General features: G+C 35.1%; 1 protein-coding gene across 23 annotated transcripts in view; it reads right to left on the bottom strand.

Moving 5' to 3' along the window:
* Positions 1-2: 2 nt before the first annotated feature.
* Nhe2 (Na[+]/H[+] hydrogen exchanger 2) overlaps positions 3-19,836 on the bottom strand; it is a 31,085-nt gene continuing 11,251 nt past the window's right edge. For 3 of the 23 annotated variants that reach the window (XM_070285605.1, XM_070285572.1, XM_070285588.1), the window contains 19 exons: positions 19,033-19,296; positions 16,758-16,957; positions 16,541-16,661; positions 16,115-16,253; positions 15,827-16,044; positions 15,472-15,764; positions 15,285-15,410; positions 14,781-14,968; positions 14,040-14,178; positions 13,455-13,469; positions 12,227-12,283; positions 12,009-12,095; positions 11,855-11,936; positions 10,832-10,954; positions 9,757-9,972; positions 7,521-7,733; positions 6,130-6,490; positions 4,690-4,962; positions 3-2,651 (listed from right to left, as the gene is read on the bottom strand). In XM_070285605.1, coding sequence (XP_070141706.1) covers positions 2,162-2,651; positions 4,690-4,962; positions 6,130-6,490; positions 7,521-7,733; positions 9,757-9,972; positions 10,832-10,954; positions 11,855-11,936; positions 12,009-12,095; positions 12,227-12,283; positions 13,455-13,469; positions 14,040-14,178; positions 14,781-14,968; positions 15,285-15,410; positions 15,472-15,764; positions 15,827-16,044; positions 16,115-16,253; positions 16,541-16,661; positions 16,758-16,957; positions 19,033-19,296 — 3,605 coding nt within the window. In that variant the 3' untranslated portion in view covers positions 3-2,161. The other 20 variants (XM_070285667.1, XM_070285626.1, XM_070285684.1 and 17 more) reach the window with 20 other exon arrangements.

Below are 19,836 nucleotides of genomic sequence, written 5' to 3'. Positions count from 1 at the left end.
AATTATTTCGTTTTTTTCCTTTTATTTTGTATTTTTAGTAAAATTTTTTCTTATTTAATATTTAAAATCAGTTTAACAATTTACAATTTCTTTCTTTTTGGGTTTTTCTTTTGTGTTGTTTTTAGCTCTTGTGTTTTTAGTTTTAATTTTATTTTGCGCTATCAATATTTGTTGTATTCAATTTTTTGAAGTATGCACAACTTAAGGCCTACGGTATGAAAATTGCAAACACTTTTGTTCGATTTAGTTTTATCAATTGAATTCAATTTTAGTTTCTTTATGGACCTAAGCAAGTAAGTTATTTATGAGCCACAGCGTTGTCCAATACTTAAATTGTTTAGGCCACAATCCGTTTTTGTGAAATCAGCTTAATTTTTGTGTAATACAGATTGCGAATAATTCAATTTAATATGGGAGAACCTACTGCTCATATAATGGTAACACAGCTCTGATTTATATTTCCTTTTAAAGTTTTCTAGATTTTCTAGATTTTATTGAAATGACAATTTCCAAGAGCTTGTTGTGGCGTCTCCTGAAGCTGTTTATTGTCTTTCGGATCGAAATAAGTAGACGAAACCAAGGGGTTTGGATTTTCTGCGTTCCAATTCGAACTGATCTCTGTGGTTTGCATATTCAGAAGGCAATTTCTTGGATAGAACATAAACTACTTAAGACATAGGTTTAGAATGGTTAAATTATATTTAGAAAATACAAATATACTGTATATATCGTAGTAGGTAGGTATTTCCACGATTTTCTTTAGTTGTTTGTCCCCGCAAATATTTTGTTTAGGTAGGTAGGAATCCCAGAAACTATTTGCTCTTCCGGTTTTATTGGCTACTGTGTGTGTGTGTTCCCAGTTGGCTTCGTGTTTTCTAATGCGCCTTTAGATCTACATCAGCATTTATATCTATATCTTGTGTTTACTTTACTTTGGTTTTCTTTAGTTTTGAGCATATTAATCTTTACTTTTATGCTTTGGTTTAGCTCAATCCTAGTCATGCACTCTCACACTCGCTCCGTCTGACATTTCCACCTTCAGTTAAGTTACATTTTATATTATTTATCGTTCGTAAATGTTTACAAAAATAATTTATAAATTACATAACTCTGTTCATTTACCTTCTTCGCTTTTAGTTACTTTTAGTTTGTGTATACATTTTAAGGTTTTCCACAGCGAAAGTTTTCCTCAACTGTGACTGTTCTAAATACAAAAAAAAAATATATATATATTATAATGTTTTACAAATGCATTTAAAGTTTATTTCTACGACAATGAATGCTAACTTTTTAGCCACAGTTTCAGTTGGGAAAAACTTTCATTTTAGTTTTGACTCTTCGGCTATTTAGAAAATAATTACTTTGAGACAGGGACCCCTTTGAGCCTGCTTTTAATAGTTATCTGAAGTTGGGCATCCTAATTTATGAACTAAAGCTAAAATTGAACTAAACTCTGCGCTTTTAACTATTTTATCAAACTAAGTACGCTTGGTAAGTACTGTTTTTAGCAACACATTGTCAAAATGCGATCTAAATTTTAGTACACTTTTGGCCTAAACTAAAACAAACAACGAAATCAACTTTAGTGCGTTGGCTTAATATGAACTTTGGCTATGCTTTTTGTTAATTCATTAATTTACTTGCTTGCTATATATTTTTTGGAACACATCAGCTGTAATCACTAAATCGTTTTATATATATAATTCAAGTGCATATATATACGTAGTACATAAGAATAACTAACAATTGTTTGCGACTAAATACTAAACACAAAACTGGAAGTTAAAGGTTTAAAAGCGACTCAAGAAAAAAAATTAATTAGTGTTTCAATAATATTTGGTTTTATATACAATTTTCACGCTATTTTCCGCCTAAACTAAGCTGCTTTTTGACTCTTCCGGTTTGGTTTTAATTAATTAATTAATTAATTATAAAGCTTTCTTTAAAACCATTTCTCTTTTTTTCTTGGTAAACTATTTAGCAACTCTTTCTTTTTGTGTGTCAACTTTGGGCTTACTAACTAATCATATAAATGTGTGTCCGGGGGCTAGTAGAACATCTCGTAGGGGAACAGGCTTCGACGCGAACGTGTCGATGGCCTTGGTGGCTCCTCTTGCTCCTCCAGGGCGTCCTCTTCCACGTCGCCATCCGTACTCGATACTCAAATGATGCTCTCGTCGTTGTTGCGGGTCAGCCGAATGCTAGTCGTGGTGGTGGTTGCTTCCGATCCCGGACTAGAGCCCGGCCTCCTGCTCGGTGCTGGAGTGGTAAAGGTGGTGACCACAATGTTCTCGTCATCATATGAATCAAAGTCCTCATCCTCGTCATCGTCATCGTCGTTCTCCTCCGAATCCGTTTCAGAATCCTCGTAATCCAACAGCGCCTTGGTCACCTGATTCTTTCTTCCGGCCAAACTCACTGCTGCTCCGCCCACCGCTCCGGCGTTCATGCGTCGGATCTGGGCACGCGGCGTATTGGAGGGACGCGGCAGGAGCGGCTCTCGGCCACTATGGATCAATCGCTCGCTGTTGGCCGCACCGCCGGCTGCGGCGACGGACAGGGGTGCTCCCTCCCAGTCGTCCGTGTCCGTCGGCTCGCAGAGGGACTTGGAGTGCCCGTGCTGGTACGACGACTCCTCGGGTATTGTGTCTCTGTGGGTGGTGGTCGTGGCGGTGTCGATGTTGTTGATGTTGTGTGTGGAGTGTGGTTCGGTGGTTTGAAGGTGGAGGGAATATGATGTGAAGAGAAGGCGTAGAAAGTTAATGTCAAAAGTTGCGATCAATTTTGGCTAATGATTCGGTTGGGTTCTGGGACTAGATTAGGGTTAATGGTTAGCATGAGACTACGGCTAATTACGGCTAGGTCTTAATTTATGAAAAAGTAAAGTTAAATAGTAAATCGAAGCACATTTTAAGAATCACATTTATTTTAAAGCACTACGATAGGCAAATTAAAATGGAGCAAAAACATGGAGGATAAATAGTTTACGGGTAAGCGTATAAAAGGGGAAGACGAGTTTAAGGCACAGTTTATATATAACAGTTCTACATTATCTACAATTCTGTTGTTTCCTAAATACAATACAATTTCTTTGTTGTCCGCTCTTGGGATTTTCATTATTTAAAGTAAACAATCAAGAGATAATAAATAGCAATTAGCACAGGAGATTAGTGTTTTAAAGGTGTGAGTTCGGTTAAAGACAATATAAATAAATAAGATGGATAACGCCAGTCTTGCTTTTCAACACAATTTTAAAAGAGCCTTGGGCCAGGTCCTAGAAATTCGTATGACGTTATACACGTTACTTATTATATTATCCTTGATTCAATGGTTAGTTGTGCCTACCCCAGGCACACACGTTTTGAAAGGATACTTTTTGTCTGATTGATACTTACACATATATGGAGTTCTTGTGTTTAAAGCCATTTAAAGATACACATAGAAATTTGTGTCTAAGGAAGTTATCACAGGTGCTTAACTGTATAACAGTTTGCGTGTGCGTGTGCGTGGTGTGCGAGTGTACTTTGTGTGTGTTTTTTTTGTGCATTTAGTGGGTGTTTTGCTTAGCTAAATAAGTGCTCTGGTTCTGTGCTCGTTTTCGGTTTCGGTATTTGGCTAATCAGATTCAATTGAGACGCCGCTAAAAGTATATATAATTTTTCGTCAAATAGTTTGCCAATGAATCAATCTGGTCAATTAATAGTCAAAATTCAGTTATTAGTTAGACCTTGGTTTGGTTGTTATTTTCCTTTTTTGGAATTTGATTGGGAATATAATCACAAAACAAAGAAACACAGCACGGCAGGTAAATTTTTTTGTTGGTTATTGTTAATTGTTTTTAGAAATTGCATTGCATTAGCTTCAGGTTGGGTTAAATATTTCTTAGGGATGGAAATATTGCAGAAAAAATGGTTACATAGATATACAGACGCACATATAGGACAATCCAAAACATAAAATTGATGTAAGACATGGATTTGGGTTTAAATACGAATTATATAACAGTGGTATAACAGTTATATAACATAAGACTCGTAATTTGGTAAAAAATTGTTCCATAAGGGTTTTTAGCATTTTAAAACTGTTATACACGAATTATACAATGTTATACAAATACTGTTATACAACGTTTATACCTAAAAAACATGCAAAACGAATAAAATTGCAACAAAAACTGAAACATTTTCAGCAGCCCAGCATAATTTTAAACTTTTTGAATGATAGTAGCGAGTTCCTGGCACTGAATAGATCACCAATCAAACAACATCCTAATTTGAAAGATATATACAGTGAAAATTTGTGGGAGGCCAGTTCGAATCTCAGTGATTTAAGTGAGTGCGAATGAAGCTTGAATCCAATTGCAAGAGAATTTCACGGAAATCGATTAGGTTTAAAGAGAGATAAATACCAATTTCAGCTGAGATGAGGAAGAAGGAGATCGCTAGCAAAGTTTTCAAACCTACAAGGACTGATACTGATCGTTACTCTACAATGATATGCTCTGATCTGTGGCTTTATATACAATATATGTACTATATATATATATAAAGATCGTGTGGTTAGTATTCAGAGTAAATATATGTACGCTAGTATATGTGTTAGTTTAGCAGTGTCTCTTAGTTATCAGAGTTCGAAATTCGATATAATGGCCGGTTTGGATTGCACTCAAGACATTTTTTCGATTTTTACTTTGGATAGTACTGGATGGTGGCGCTATCCTCCGATCTTGGGGATGCGGGCGTCGAGTTAGTCGCACTGCCCGATGTGGTATCTGTTGAGTTGTTGGTGGTGTTCTTGTTGTTCTTGGTGGCTGTCTTTACTGTAGTAGTTGTTGTTGTTGTTGAAGTAGAAGTAGAAGGATGTGGAGGAGAAGGAGTTGTGATCTTGGCTGACTCTAGTAAATTAGTGGCTCCCGGACTAAATTGCAAAATTCTACTGGGCCTGCGTCCAGTTGCAATGAGTCTGTAAAATAATCATCACAATAAAAGACACAGACGGAAGAAGCTCAAACGACAGCAAAAACCCACAAAGCATATATAAGAAGGCCAAATAAAATGTGATATTTTGAAGCACACTTATGGTCGTTTTTAATTTAACTTAAAATCTTTAGCAATTTGTAAGCAAATTTAAGCAAGGTTTCACTTGGCGGAAAAGGGTGCAACAAAAGACGATTCAAGTGGATATTAGCAACATTAAAGCGGGAAACTTTGAGAACCAAAATTCTTTTGGAAAAGTTTTGGGCTTGAAGGATAAGGAAGTTATAATGGTACACATCAAAAGGGAAGGAAGTCTTTTATCTCATTTAAAGCAAGTCAAGAAAAGTCCATAGAGGAAACAAGTTTGTTCTTTCGACGTCTGAGAATTTTAAAGCCAGATCACACTGTTGGAAAACCTCCTAAGCTAAATTATAGTAAATTGCATTGAAGCGTTTCATGCAAAAAAAAGAATATATATAAATATATATGTATGAATATATAAAGAGACCTAATTTTGGTTTGAAATAACTTAATATTTATTTCAAGGGCATTTCAATTTATTGTATGGTGTTCTGAACTACTTTCTAATAATTCTACGAGGCGCTAAACAAAAAATTAGTTTTAGCTAATGAGTTAAAAATTAAAACATAAACAGAAAACGGTATTATTATGTTTTTTTACTATTGTAAATTATTGTTAATATTTACAAGCATGTAATGGAAGTGATTTTGAACTGAAATGGGTTTAAAGATAGGGTTTAAGTATTTCATCCTGATTATAAAATGGTATTTATTAAACATTAATGGAAAAGGAAGGTTAAAAAAGTGGCTTATTTACATTTCATGACATTTACTGATTATTTTTATTAAAAACTAAAATGTCTAAATAATATATAAAATATATTATTATGTTTTTATGTATATAATACATTTTTTGAATATATTATAAATGTTTTAATATTTTTAATAATAATAATGGTATCTGAAATTTAATTAAATTATTTCACAAAAACCCTCGCTGAAGACCCATTTCAGTTACAAATAAAAAAACCCCAAACACTAGATGAATACCGGGCACAAAATCAATGGACACAGACAATTAGGTGTAGTTTTTTTTCATTGGTGTCTGACCAGGTGGAAAAAGAGAAGCTTACCCGCTTAGCTCCAGCATGGAGCCCCTGCGCACATTCCTACGATGACTGGCCGTGACCGGAAACGGTCCCGAGTGGCCATCGGGACCAAGTTGGTGGCTGCCAGCTCCGGCCCCGGGTCCGGCGCCAAGCGAACCCGACGAAATTGACTGGGAGCGCTTGTCCAGACGCGGATTGTGCATGGAGGAAGTCGATGGGACAACGGACGGTTGTCCGGTGGACAGAGGCACAACCATGGCATCCGAGCTGCCGGCATCCACGGTTCCCGAACTGCCGATGCCTACGCTGCCGGCCTTGGAGCTGGAACTCTCTCGCCGGAAGAGACCTATGACGGACTTGGGCTGTTTAGGCTTATTTATACCACCTTTATTTTTTGGATTTGGATTCGTCGTTGAAGTTGAAGTGTTTTTTTTTACAGGGTGTTCGTTTACAGTGGTGTCGATTTGTGGTTGTGGTTGTGGTGTGGGCAACAGTTACCGAAGGAAAACAATGCGGGGGAGAAGAGAAAGAAAAAGGAAAAAAGTTAAGGAAAAATCACAACGAAATCAACGTAGAAGAAATCACAAAAAACACACACAATATAGAAATGGGGTGCAATTTTTGCCATCGGTTTGGTGTTAAAATTTTTGTTTCGCTTTAGTGCTTTTAATGGAAACGAGTAAACCATATATACACTGATACGGATATATACTGACGGATCGATATATACAAAACTAAGGCTACACAGAGAAAAACTTGATTTAAATTATAGAAAAATGCAAATTTTATAAGATAGAAAGAGCTAGATTTTAGAAAGCATTTTTATAAATTATGTTTGACTAGAGATTATCGGAAAAATCGATATTTTGATATAAACCGGGCTGTTTGCTCCGCGATTTTTGTGCGATAATTTTACAATTTTAATTATTTCGAAAATATAAAATACAAATAACAAACTACTATTTTTTTTTTCAAATTAATATTGTGATATTTAATTCGATATATTTTTCGATATTTCGGACTTTTCGTCTCAATATATTTCCCTAGTTTTAGCCCTGAATTAAAAGGCTTAATTTCAGCTCTTCCTAAAGTTATTTTATACGAATATTATCATTTAAAAAAACTGTATTATAATTTTATTTATTTAGAAAACTTATTATAGAAACCCCTATTTTTCTCATGTTTTCTCTCTGTGCAGCCACCCGGTAATCAACAGTAATCAACTGAGGACATGAATATTCAATATGGGTAGGAACAATCATAGAAGAGAGAGCGCCCCAAGTCCCTCAATAACCAGCCGGAAATTGTTATTGTGTGTTTGTAGAAGGAAAAACAACTCCCTCTTTCCCAATCCCCCTTCTAAATACTCCTGCCTGAAAAACCTAGCTCGAAATGTAATTGAATGTATACATTACCTAGGAATGTTGCACTGGGCGAGTTGTAGGCCAAGTACTCCTTGTTGGAGGCCCAGGCCGGGAACTCGTTCTGCTGCACTGCATCCGTACACTCGTCGCCCTGCCGCTTCCACGGCAATTGGGATTCCGTGGCCGTGGGCGTGGCCACGCGTCTCTCGCCATCGGATTCGCGGGACAAATTGCGATCCTCCTCGGGTATGGGATGCTCCGCCACTAGATAGCAAATGAAAAATTATAGGAAAATTCAAATAACCATCGAAATGTTGGAGAAATTTGTTTTTGGGAAAAATCATTCTAAAGGCTTTTGCATGCAGCTCTGGCACTGGCACTCGCTTAAAGCTGTTGCTTTTGGGGGAGGATTTTTATTTGTGTTGGCCAAATTTGGGGAATATTGTCAACAAATTGGAAACAGAAAAACGCAGTTGATGGAGAAAGAACACAGTCAAAAAGGGCAAATAGACAAACAAAGTGCGCACAACTCAAGGAAAATTGGAAAGACATAGGAAAAGGAAAATAAGAAATAAAAACCTAGTGTTTTTTTAACCAGTAAAGGAGTCCAAGATCATCATCATACAAATACAGAAATCACTAAGACTTTTAAAATTATAAGTTTTTGCCTCAAATAATTTATTACATTATTTTAAGGGCATTAAAAAAACTAGTGATTTCTGTGCGACTCCCGATTATATTAAACATTAATGCTATTCATTATTATAATTTTTATTATTATTACCTAGTACCTAAGTTTATTAAATCTAAATAATCTTGAGTTAAAATATGTTATAATCGAAATCTGTGTAGAAAAAAAGCTTTTTCAACATATTTTGATTCTATAAAACCTGCTTTTATAATTTAATATAAATATTATATATATATTTTTGAAGAACGACAAAAAATATAACAAAATAAAATTTTATAAAACTCCAGAATCGACTTCCACCCATTTATTTATGTTCTCCCTTAAATATTATTTAATTTCTTGCTTATTTATTCGATTTTAAGGGGACAAAAAACGTAAAGGTAAATAAAAATTCACAAAATTAAAGCAAGAAAAAATTTGGTCATGCACAAAAATGCCATGCTTTTTTTCGACGTTTGTATTCGTTTTTTTTTACAGTTTAGTAATATCGAAATTTTTGTTTTAAAATGTGACGACTTTTCAAATTGGTTTTAGGTAAGTTGATGGTTCTAAAATGCAGGTAATTTCGAGCTTTGTTTTTTGGCAATAAGTAACTTGGCAACTGCATTCGTGGTGGACTTGAGACTAGCGACTACCAATCAATGGCGATTGCCTTCTACGAGCAATTTGACGTTAAACGACGACGCACGAACACAATGGCAATGACAACTATTGGTAATTAGATGGGCAGCTACGTCTAGGCAACACTTAGCATGGCTAAATAGGTGTATCGGATTCAATCGAGTTAAGGAAAATAATAGTATTAGGCACTAAATGATTAACTCAAATGGATTAACTCAGAACGGAACGGAAGAAACGAGGTAATCGCGCAAAGTGCTGAGCACAAAATACGATTGATATTCAACTAAGCTTAAGGCACTCTATAAACGAGTTAATGACTGTCTTTTTATGAGGTCAAAGTACACGTAATGATTGGTAAATGGAGCGAGAGGTGTAATTGTGGGCGAAATTGGGTATATCACAAATGGTTATTAAAGTGGGGGTTCTATCATTGAGAAGCTCAATTAGCACTAGACTAGACTTTAGGAGTGCTAAAAATATACATAAGCACTTTGAACAGAACCTAAAAGTATTCTGTGATTATCACAGGCTTTAAATATACATAAATATCCCAAATTTCTTCTAAAGTTTGCTATTTTTTAATCTATAAAAATGTACAGCATACTTTTAAGCAACGCTTTTAATGATTTTAAAGCGATTCCTTTGTAAGTCCTTATTGATTTGATCTTAAGTTAAGACAACTCACAGGATTTTAAATATCATTAGACTTCAAAAATGATAAAAAATTGTTTAAATATGTAAATTAATCCCTTATTTCTTTTAAATAAATTATTTAGACAGTTTCCCTACATTGTTTTAAGCAGAATTTTGAAATGTTTCATGACTCTAAGTATAGTATATAAATGAGTGAGAAGTGCGTGAAGCTTTCTATCCAAAAACTGTTTTTGAAATGTTGTAAATGTTGCTGATTTCTTGTGAAACATGATCTGAGCTGGTGATTCTGATGTGGATCTGTTTTGTGTGAGATTCCTTTACCAATGCTCTGGTATGAACGATCCCGCCGCCATGGCAATATCAGCTCGGCGGCCGTGGGCCCGACGGCCTGATCCGGCGAGTCTAACTCTGGTTCCGGACTGTCGTCGACCCGCGGCGCATAGTGCTGGACGACGATGCGCGCCTTGGAGGCATCGAAGCCGGGCAGGTTTTGGATGTGGGCTATCAGGGAATTGTTATTGGCGCGATCCGAGTCAGCTAATCGTAATTGGTATTTTTTTTCGTATATTTTTTCATTCGTTTGCGCCCAGCAACATTTTATTGGTTTGTGTTTTTGATATTTTTTAGTGATGTTTTTTTTTTCGAAATAATTGGGAAGGCATAAAACAAGAAAAAATATATATAGAAAGTTCGTTGTTATAGCTTTTATTTAGGTTCTCCTTAAGAGTTTAGGTTAAAAAAATAAATGCAGAAATACAATAAAAAACAGAAGGTTAACAGTGGTTAAGAAAAATCAACTGAAAAGGACTAGCAAAGCTTTCTTTGTGTCTTATTTATTATATTTATAATATTTACCTACTACAAAAACCTTGTTCAGTCTACTCAACTAGTCGATATATATATATATATGATATGTACAGATACTTGTAAAACCTTTTGAAGATTGCTTTCATTTCTTTTTGGCAAAGAAAAGTTATATATAAAATGATGGCATTTTTGTGTGTACTGAACAAAACAAATAAGTCGAACAAGTTTTTTGGTGGTGGGCGATGGAGAATATATATATCAGATATTGCCATATGACTGATCTGATAACAAGTTGAATAAAAGAGGAGACTTGCACAGATAATTTCTAGAGATTTAAAATCTCTAAAAAAGCGCCAAAAAGGGTGCTTCATTTATTTAAAGCATACTTTTAGACACCATTATTAAAGAAATTTTACAATAAACTAGAAATTTGTGTTTTAAAAAAGAGGAAACCAAAAACCACCTAAAAGGGCTGCCTATGCTCAATGTAGACAACCTCTCACAAAACTCAAATGTTAGTTACAAAAAATAAAAAGTGTTAACAAATACACACGCATGGGGGCTGAGGGAGAGTAATGAGAACACTTACGTGATGATTTGGCGGTGAAGGTCAGGCCATCATCCCAATCGTCGCTGGGGCCAACAACATTGATCTCGTTGGGATTCTGTTGGCAATCGTCGGCTGTTTCATTAAGCACATTGTTAATATAGTCTATTTGCAGTTAAAGTTGGGTTAATTTTAGCAATTATAAAAACAATGTTTGCAGGCAGTAGATTATGGTGAATGTCGGTGTTATTGTTATTATTATTTTTTTGGTTTAGTGCACAAATTTTGGTTGAGTTTTTTCGCCAATAGTGTGTGTGTGTGTGTAAGGGTTTTTGCATGTTTTTTTTTTGTGTAGGTTTTTTAAATTTGCCATCATTTGGATGGGTGAGCGATGCGGGGAAGAAAAAGAGAAGGTTTTGGTAGAAAACAAATTAGTTACCAATTAAATACAAATTTGTCCAATCATTTTTCCGGTTATTAACTTAATTTTGAGGAATGATTTTTGAAGAAGTTTGCAAGGTGTCAATTTTACACCTGGAAAACTTCTCCAGCATACACTTAATAAACAGGGGTGCCTTAGAAATTAAGTGAGGCTTAAAAATATTTGTTTAATTTGATTTCAAAAATCTTGTTATTTTCTAAGACACCCCTGATAATTTAGAAACTAATATAAAAAGGTTTTTAGTAGAGTACTTTACATGGCAACTAAATAATAAAGTTTGGGTGATGAGTTAGGTTAGTATGACGCATGAAACTACTTTTAAAAAACTAAAAGTCACTACTTAAGAATCGTAAAGACAGCGGATTGTTATAAATATTTTTTTAAAAAATATTTAAGCTGTCTGGACAAAGGATAATAAAATAAAATAGAAAGCTACAAACAATTCGAATTGAGAGATTTTCTACGACATGGTTTTGTTGTCTTTTCAATTTTTGATTAAAGATTTAATTGCTGTTTTTAGCGTCATTTACCTATTTCTAATCTACGATATTTGTTAAGTGAATTGTGAGTATGTCTTTTTCTGTAAGATTTTTTTCGTGAATGGTTTGAACTCGAACCCGTACCATTGGTGAGCTGCTTGGTGGTGCCGTTCTGTTGGAAATCATGGAACGAGACATGATTCTGCTTGACATTCTCCTTGGCCTCCTAAGGATAACGTTAAGGATATCCATTAAAATAGGATTCTTGGGATACATATTTATGCACGAGATGCCTCACCTTATTGCTGGCCCCACGTTTGCTGCGCTTGTGATGCTTGCGATCATTGAACATGCGCCGGAAATTCATTTGCATTTTGTAATTGACCTGCAAAAGAGAGGAGAAGAGTATTATTGTAGTTTTATTGTAGCTTTTTGACAAGTTTCTAGCCAAATTTGGAGAAGCAAGTTATTGCTGGTTGGTTGGTGTTTTATTTTGTTTTGTGGCTCTCTACTCACCTGTGTGGACAAATCTCTGTCATCTACTGCGTGTCGGCTATAACTAAGACGACGGTGCTGTAAAAACATTGGATGGAGCAAATTAGGTTTCAAAAATCATAAAATGCCAGCTCAATGATGTAAATATAGAGATAGAGATGTAAGTAGCTTAGGAGTTACTTTAATTGCAGTATAGGACAGATACAAATAGTAGGGAGTAGTATATAAAGTACGATTAATTTGCACAAGAACAACAACTGAGTAAGTGTAAACGGCCTTCCAAACATTTGTACATCCTATGAGTAGAGATTAACATTGAATCAAGTGCTCAGCCTATTCAAAATTCTTTCATCCCATAAATATTATATTTCTTTACGGTGAACACAACAAATATAGGCAGACAAGATATTTATTTTGTGTTTGGTGTGGTTTTTTGATATCAAAGTGCTGTATTTAAAGAATTTAGAATAAATAAAATATATTTTTGTATTTTTAATTTTAAAAATTCGGATAATGTAAATGTATTTTGATGAAATTTTACTTGTTTTAATTGCGAATAAAATATATTTGTTATAAATAGTGTTATTGGTAAGTGTTTACATTAAATTTTACAATAAACATTGAGGCATTGGCAAAAAAATAGTAGTAGGAATATTAATTAAAGGTAATAAATATTTATTTTAAAATGGTATTAATTTACTCAAAAATTACTTTAAAAATTGGCAACTCTTTATTGTTATTTTCTACTTTTTTATTAAATATTTAAATCAGGACTTTTATATATCTCTGAAGAACCCAGCTTTATATTGTTTTTTATAGCCAAACAAATTTAAAAGAATATAAAAAAATATATATAAATAATTTTTGGCCTTTTTTAAGTTTATAATTCTCACTAGAAAAATAATTTTTATATTAAATATATTGCATATAAGGAGTATACTTTTTAATAGCCCTCCCTAATCATCATTAATATATGGTTAAGGGACAGAATTAAGCTTTGCGTTCTCTTTAATAAATTAGTTTACCATTATTTAAAGATTAACATATTATCAAGACACCAATTAGAAGACACATTTAGAAGGTTGAACTAAAAGATTTTTTGCAGTCAAAGAGTAAGTAGTACAGACACACAACGTGTAACATTTAACAAAGGTTTCATATTTGTTAATTCGAAAGGAGCTTATCAAAATGAACCAAGAAACAGATCAAATTAATTAGAACAGAAACCAATGAACCAATTTATTCGTACCATTTGTATTGAAGCCTTTATATATCGCGATATTTTTTTTTTCAAAATTATCGACATTTGATCGAAATTTTGTTATATTTTTTTTAGCACACGAAAGTTTGAAGCGGTTTTGATTTATATTTTATTGACACGTTGTTGTCGAGAGGTTGAGAGATGTTGAGTTATCGAAACAACGGGAAAGAAATTAAATAAACGATTAATTACAAATATATCGATATACATATATCTATATTATTGATATGTAGAGTCAGAGCGGTTTGGCCATCAATATTCATAAATATTCAGAGCAAGAAGCGTTGAGAAAGTGTGTGAGAAAACTAAATGCCCAAAGTACAGAACATAAAGTATAATTCGAAAGTGATTTTACAGTAGAACTCGGCATAACACGACCCTTTCAGTGACAGTTTGACAAGTATCAAATATTAATTAAAAGAAACGGGAAAGGCAAAGACTTTTGGGCTGCGTGAATAATCGTTTTTGGAGGGTATAATTAAGGTTTAAACTGTTTTTGCTATATAGAATATCCAACCAAAATTTTATTATTGCAAGAGAAAGATAGGATAATATATAAGCCATAGTACATACCCTTCTATAAGGCTTCAGTTCTTCGGCCAACAGATGATGGATCTTGGCATCAGTCAGATCCTTCTTGGATGGATTGTAATCCAGCTCAGCCATGTCCAGATTACGTGAACAAGTATTGTCTAGATTTGTCAGACTGGGACTAAAAAGGTGAATCGAATGTGTTAGTATTTAAATATTTCAGTGTATAAGATAGTACATATTTAGTTGAAGAAAAAATATAAAAAAGTGGTTAAACGAATTTCAGATATAGGCAGAAATATAATGTTAATAAAATAACAGAGGTGTCACATTTAAATCTATAGGAAAATTAGTTAAATATTAGAAATACCTCTAAAAAATAGCTTTACTGAGTTTATTTTTATTTATTATATATTAATTCTTTTATTTTACTTACAAGGAAATATTTTTAAATTCTTTTAAATTAAAAAAGAGTTTCAAAGAGTTTTTACAAATTTTTTTTATATATTAGAAATTAAAATAAATATTTTAGTAAGAGTTAAAAATTATTTAACTACAGACTTTTGTGACACCTCTCATTACGTTGTGTTTGTCAAGTGTTAGTGGCCAATTTTTGTTTAAAAATTATACTTTTGTGCAGTTTCATGCTACAGTTCCCGTCAAATTGAACTACATTTAATTTCGAATTTATTTCGTACTCATGCAATATATATATATACGATCATTTCGGTGTGAGTACAGGCAAGTGTATCGATATCGATATTCAATCCAAAATTCGTTTACCATGTGGTGTATATGGTTGGCGGTGCCCACCTGCCGCCAATATAGTTATTGGTATAGTTCCGGAACAGGGCGCTCATCGACTCAGTGCCCGTCATCTGGCCAATAGTCGATGGATTCCGTCTCATTACCTCCATGGCATCGCGCATTGTCAGTTTGGAGTACGTCTCAATGATCTTCGGCTCAGCGCCCTAAACAAAATTTTATACAACAAAAGTTTTAAAGAAAATGTTAATTTTGATATATATATAAACTTATTACTAAATATTATCTTCTTCGTAGGAGATCTTGATAGACTTTTTTCTGTTGGAAATGCTTGCATCACGACGCTGCATTCCAGTTCTTGAATTCTGCCCATCTAGCGAACCCCTTAACCTCTTACTCTTGTCCAAATCACGCTCATAGCTTTGCATGGGAATGCGATCCAGTAAATGGAACTCATTCACCTCCTGGATGGCAGTTTAGGTTGCTATATTATTTTTAAAAACTTAAACTACATAAATATACCTTGAGATCTCTGATCAGCAACGGGCGAATGAAGCGATTGTCGAAACGCTTGAATTTATCACGCACATTATAGTTGCCCGTCTTGCCCACAATATCCTCAATGCCAGCCATCAAATGGTCCATGAACTGGATAGAAAAAATATATATTAATTTAATTTTATATTTTCCTGTTTGAGGATAGACTCACCCTTTCATGAATACGCTCATTCATAGTGGGCTTACGCTTATTGGCCCGCTTCACATTGAGTATCTTGACCAGCGGCTTGATGGTGATGCCTTGCAGGAAGACAGTAAAGTAGATCACAGCTATTGTGGTGGTCACAAACATATTCTTCTGCTTGACCACATTCTCATCCACCAGTAGCACCAAGGCGAAGGCCACAGCGCCACGCAGACCGCCGTAAGACATCACAAACTGATCCACGCGGGATAACTTGTGTAGGCGGAATCTATTGGCAAGAGCCGAGAGCAGGATGACACCTGAAATTAAACAAGTATTTAATTAATTAGGTAAACTATTATTGTATTTTTTAAATACTTACCAATCACACGAAACACTGAACAGAAGGCAATAGTGAGAACCACAAACCACGTATTCCATACGTGCATATTATTGACAGTGGCAACGCCGAGGAACATAAATATGATAGTTTCCGCTGAACTCGACAACATCTTCAAGGCATATTTAACAGTCGTGTGCGACTTTTGTGAAATATTTGATTCCACATAGTTTTTCATTGTAATACCACAGAATGTGATGCTTTTTTGTGGGGGGAAAAGCATTAATTAATCAAATATTTATATGAATTTTTATAATATTCTATACTCACGCCAAAATGCCGCTCATGTGAAAGATTTCCGCATTGAGATAGGCCAAATAGGCCATTACAAATATGAAAATGGGTTCTATGACACGCACATGATCGGTGAAACGGGTCACCAGACCAGTGAGGAAGCCCCAGATGATGCCTAGAAATACAATAATTTTATAAATTTAATATAAATAAGGGTATATAATAAGTCTAAAGTGTTTACTATTTTTTTAAGAATTTTATTTGATCAAAAGTATGCTGAAAATTTTATTTTCTGACACATTTTCTAATTATTTTATTAAGATTTAAGAGTTTAACTAAAAACTAAAAATCTCAAATATTCTATCATAAATGTTCAAAATTCTATAAAGCTTTTCCAATAAAATTCCAATTAATTTTTGTAAAAATAAAATCCAATTAAAAGCACCTAAAACACCCACTCACCTATGGCAGTGCCACCCAGAGCAACCACAAAAAATGAACCCACGCCGCTGGCTATGTCCTGGGCGATGATTTTGTCCAAGCCAATCTCATTGTAGGACTCCATCATGTGGTACATGACGACCTAAGGGCGGGGGGAAAGGCAAACATTAATTGCTTCGATATTACAACCAATATCCGCGACCGCAAAATCTCATCAATAAACCCAAAGCCCTCTCACCGTAACGGCGTCGTTCAGCAGGGATTCGCCAAAGACGACAATATACAGGATCTCGTTGACGTGTATCTCCTCAAAGACGGCCAGAACAGCCACCGGATCCACGGCGGATATTAGCGAGGCGAAGAGGAAGACGTCCATCAGGCCGGGAGTCTCGCTCTCCCCGTAAATTCCCATCATTCCGCAGGCATAAAGGGAGCCACCTTCAAATTAAAATGCAGGAAAATCAGTGAGTGCAGTGTAATTTATTTTCCAACCCATTAATTTCCCAGAGTGCTGCTCCTTTGGACTTGAACTTAATTAGATACCACTGCCAGTCAGCCAATCGATGTGGCATTGACATTGCTGCCAGTCGGCAGGCGCCAACCAGGCTTGTTGTTTTTCAAAATGCATCCCCCAAGTCACTTAAGTCAATTGATAAGCGCCTTCTTTCCCAGAATAATTTAATTTGCCACAACGCAAATTGAATGTTTGCCATAATATTGCCAGTGCGGCGGCTCTTTAAATTGGCTCCACAAATTGATGCAGAAAAACAAATATTGTAAGCCTGGGAAAAGCCTTCAAAAAGTTTCAATTTGTGAATGGTAATTTGTACACTGAGATAACCTAGTTTTTGCCTTTAGAAAATATGTACTTTGGTGAATAATTCCTCAATAAAATGATGTTTGAAGATAAAACAATAAGAGATTTTGTGCGTGCCCTTACGCTTACATTTTAATAGCTTAGTTTTCGCTTCAACGCAATATTATTTTAATTTTTTAAGACTTAATTTTTCAAAATTTCCTCAGAATGAATGATAATCGACAACAATTAAAACGTAATTTCACAACAATAAAAGCCAGTTCAAAATAATTAAGGCTTATGCAACTCCCTGGCCTTTTGTTTTTATGTTATTACATAACAATAATAAAATATCTGACGCGGACGAATGAATAATGGCTATGGAATTTCCACTTTTCCGAATGAATCGCGAGAGATAAGTTAACAGAGCGGCGTTGTCGGCTTTCATTGTGTGATATGTAATCCAATTTGTTAAGCATAAGTAATTGCCAAGTCTGTTTCGTTCGCTTCTGGGAGCGGGTAAGTGTGGCAACTCGAGCGTGTATCCCCCGGATTCGCTTCGCGTTTGGCGGTGGCGCGATCATTCATCTAAGTGGCGGCGTCTCCTCCGGAACCCTTTCCACTGCATCAACCGGATTTTGCCCACGGACTCTCTCCCCCTTTTGTTTGTCATCGGAGCCCATCAACATTAGCGGTGGCAGCTTCCCCCATTCACATCAATCGCATGCTTTGTTACACTCTCGTGTAAATCACTTCTAAGCGGTCATCTAGTTGGGGGCGATGATGCTGCCACGCCCCCTCGCGTGCCGGTTTAATTTATATATATGCACTTGCAATAAAGTATATCAAGTATAATGTATAATATGTTTCGGAAGATGGGGTTTTCTTTAAATGATTTTATGACTTTTTTTTAAAGAAAAATACTATTTTAATGGAGAATCTTAGGATCTGAGTTTGGTATTGGTTAAAAAATATATAAAAAAAGATTTTTACTTTTACCAAGGATTTTTTTATATAAGAGCTTAGCTTTTTTGTGAGTGTAGCATAACAAAAAAAAACCTTAACGATTGTCTTATTTTATTTTTAGCCAACACAACAAATGGCTCCTCATTATTTCAATGCTTTTGGTTAACATACAACGGAGATGGAAGTAATTCCAGTGATTCAGCTTCCATTTAATTACTGGCATTGAGCAACACCTTTTTTGTAATTGTTAACTAGTTGACAAGTACTATTTACATATTTATTTGTTTTAAGTATAAGCTATTCGCGCTTGAGAGGAGTTTAAATATTGATTTTGGCACCTGACAGTTTTGCCACAAATTATTTGTAAAAAAAAACTTCTCTTTAGAAAAAGGCAACCTAAACTGTTAAAATCCTTTTGCCAATATATTTATTTACTTTACTCTAATACAGAGTTAATAGCATTTAATAAATTAAGCCAAGTTTACTCTACATTTACCAATGGCCCCACCTAAGCAAACAATATATTTTATTGACGACAACTTCCATTGGCCGTTTTTCAGCCTGACGGACTTGGATGGATGGGATTACACGGAATGTCGTTGGCCCGAGGCGACCCTCTCCTTCAACCATCCATCTCCAACATGTCTCCACCCTTGTTTATTAAGCCATCAAACTCTAAACGATAGACAGGACAATTCCATTTCCCCCAAGGACAATGACCGAATCCTACTCAAGTTTCCGTTTTACTCACCGATGGTGGCAATGTTGAAGATGGTACCGACCACGGCCATCAGCAGGATAGTGCCCAGGTTGTCGAAGAACAATCGATTGGGCATAAAGTAGCCTGCGTCCAGGATAATCGGTGGCAGCATATAGAAAAAGAAGGTATTGGGCGTCAGCGGAGACACGGCAACATCTGTGCAGAAATACAGCACCACGCCAATGACCACGCCCACGACAATTAGCAGGCAGGACTCTGGAAATATCAGATGCAGCTTGGGCGTCATATGGAAACCTGCAAAACATTACAGAAAAAGTTGTATATAGTAAGTACAAATTATTACTAGATAAACAGGGAAATTCTGCAACGCAATTTGGTGTAACTACAAGTGTGTGTGGGAGGCCCGAAAATATTTTCCTTAATTACGAAATGCGCAGCCATAAAAGCGAAAATATTCTCCCGTTCGTTTTCGGAATGATGGGGAATTTGCATGCAATTTCTTGGTAGCCTTTTTTGCCCTTTGACCTCTTCTCCCTTTGTTGTTTTCTGCCATTTGGCTTCTAGTCCTTTTTCTTTAGGAAATATTTTGGGTTCAAGGGCAGCCAAAAACCGTTGGATAATTATGCTTCGTAAATAAGGTAGAAAAAATAAAGAAAGGAGGAAAATATTTGCACAAAAAATGGTAAGGTCTTAATTTGCATTTTTCTATTAGGAATTTAATGGATGAAATTTAAGATCAGGGATAGGAAATATTGGAATTTAAGTATTCAAAGGAAGGGGTCTTGATAAAATGTTAAATATATTAGATACATTTGTAGATAATGTTAAATATTA

This window comes from Drosophila kikkawai, chromosome 2L, assembly GCF_030179895.1.
Source record: "Drosophila kikkawai strain 14028-0561.14 chromosome 2L, DkikHiC1v2, whole genome shotgun sequence".
NCBI lineage: Eukaryota > Metazoa > Arthropoda > Insecta > Diptera > Drosophilidae > Drosophila > Drosophila kikkawai.
The sequence above is the reverse complement of the archived record's forward strand: the minus strand, read 5'-3'. Positions and strand labels throughout refer to the sequence as shown.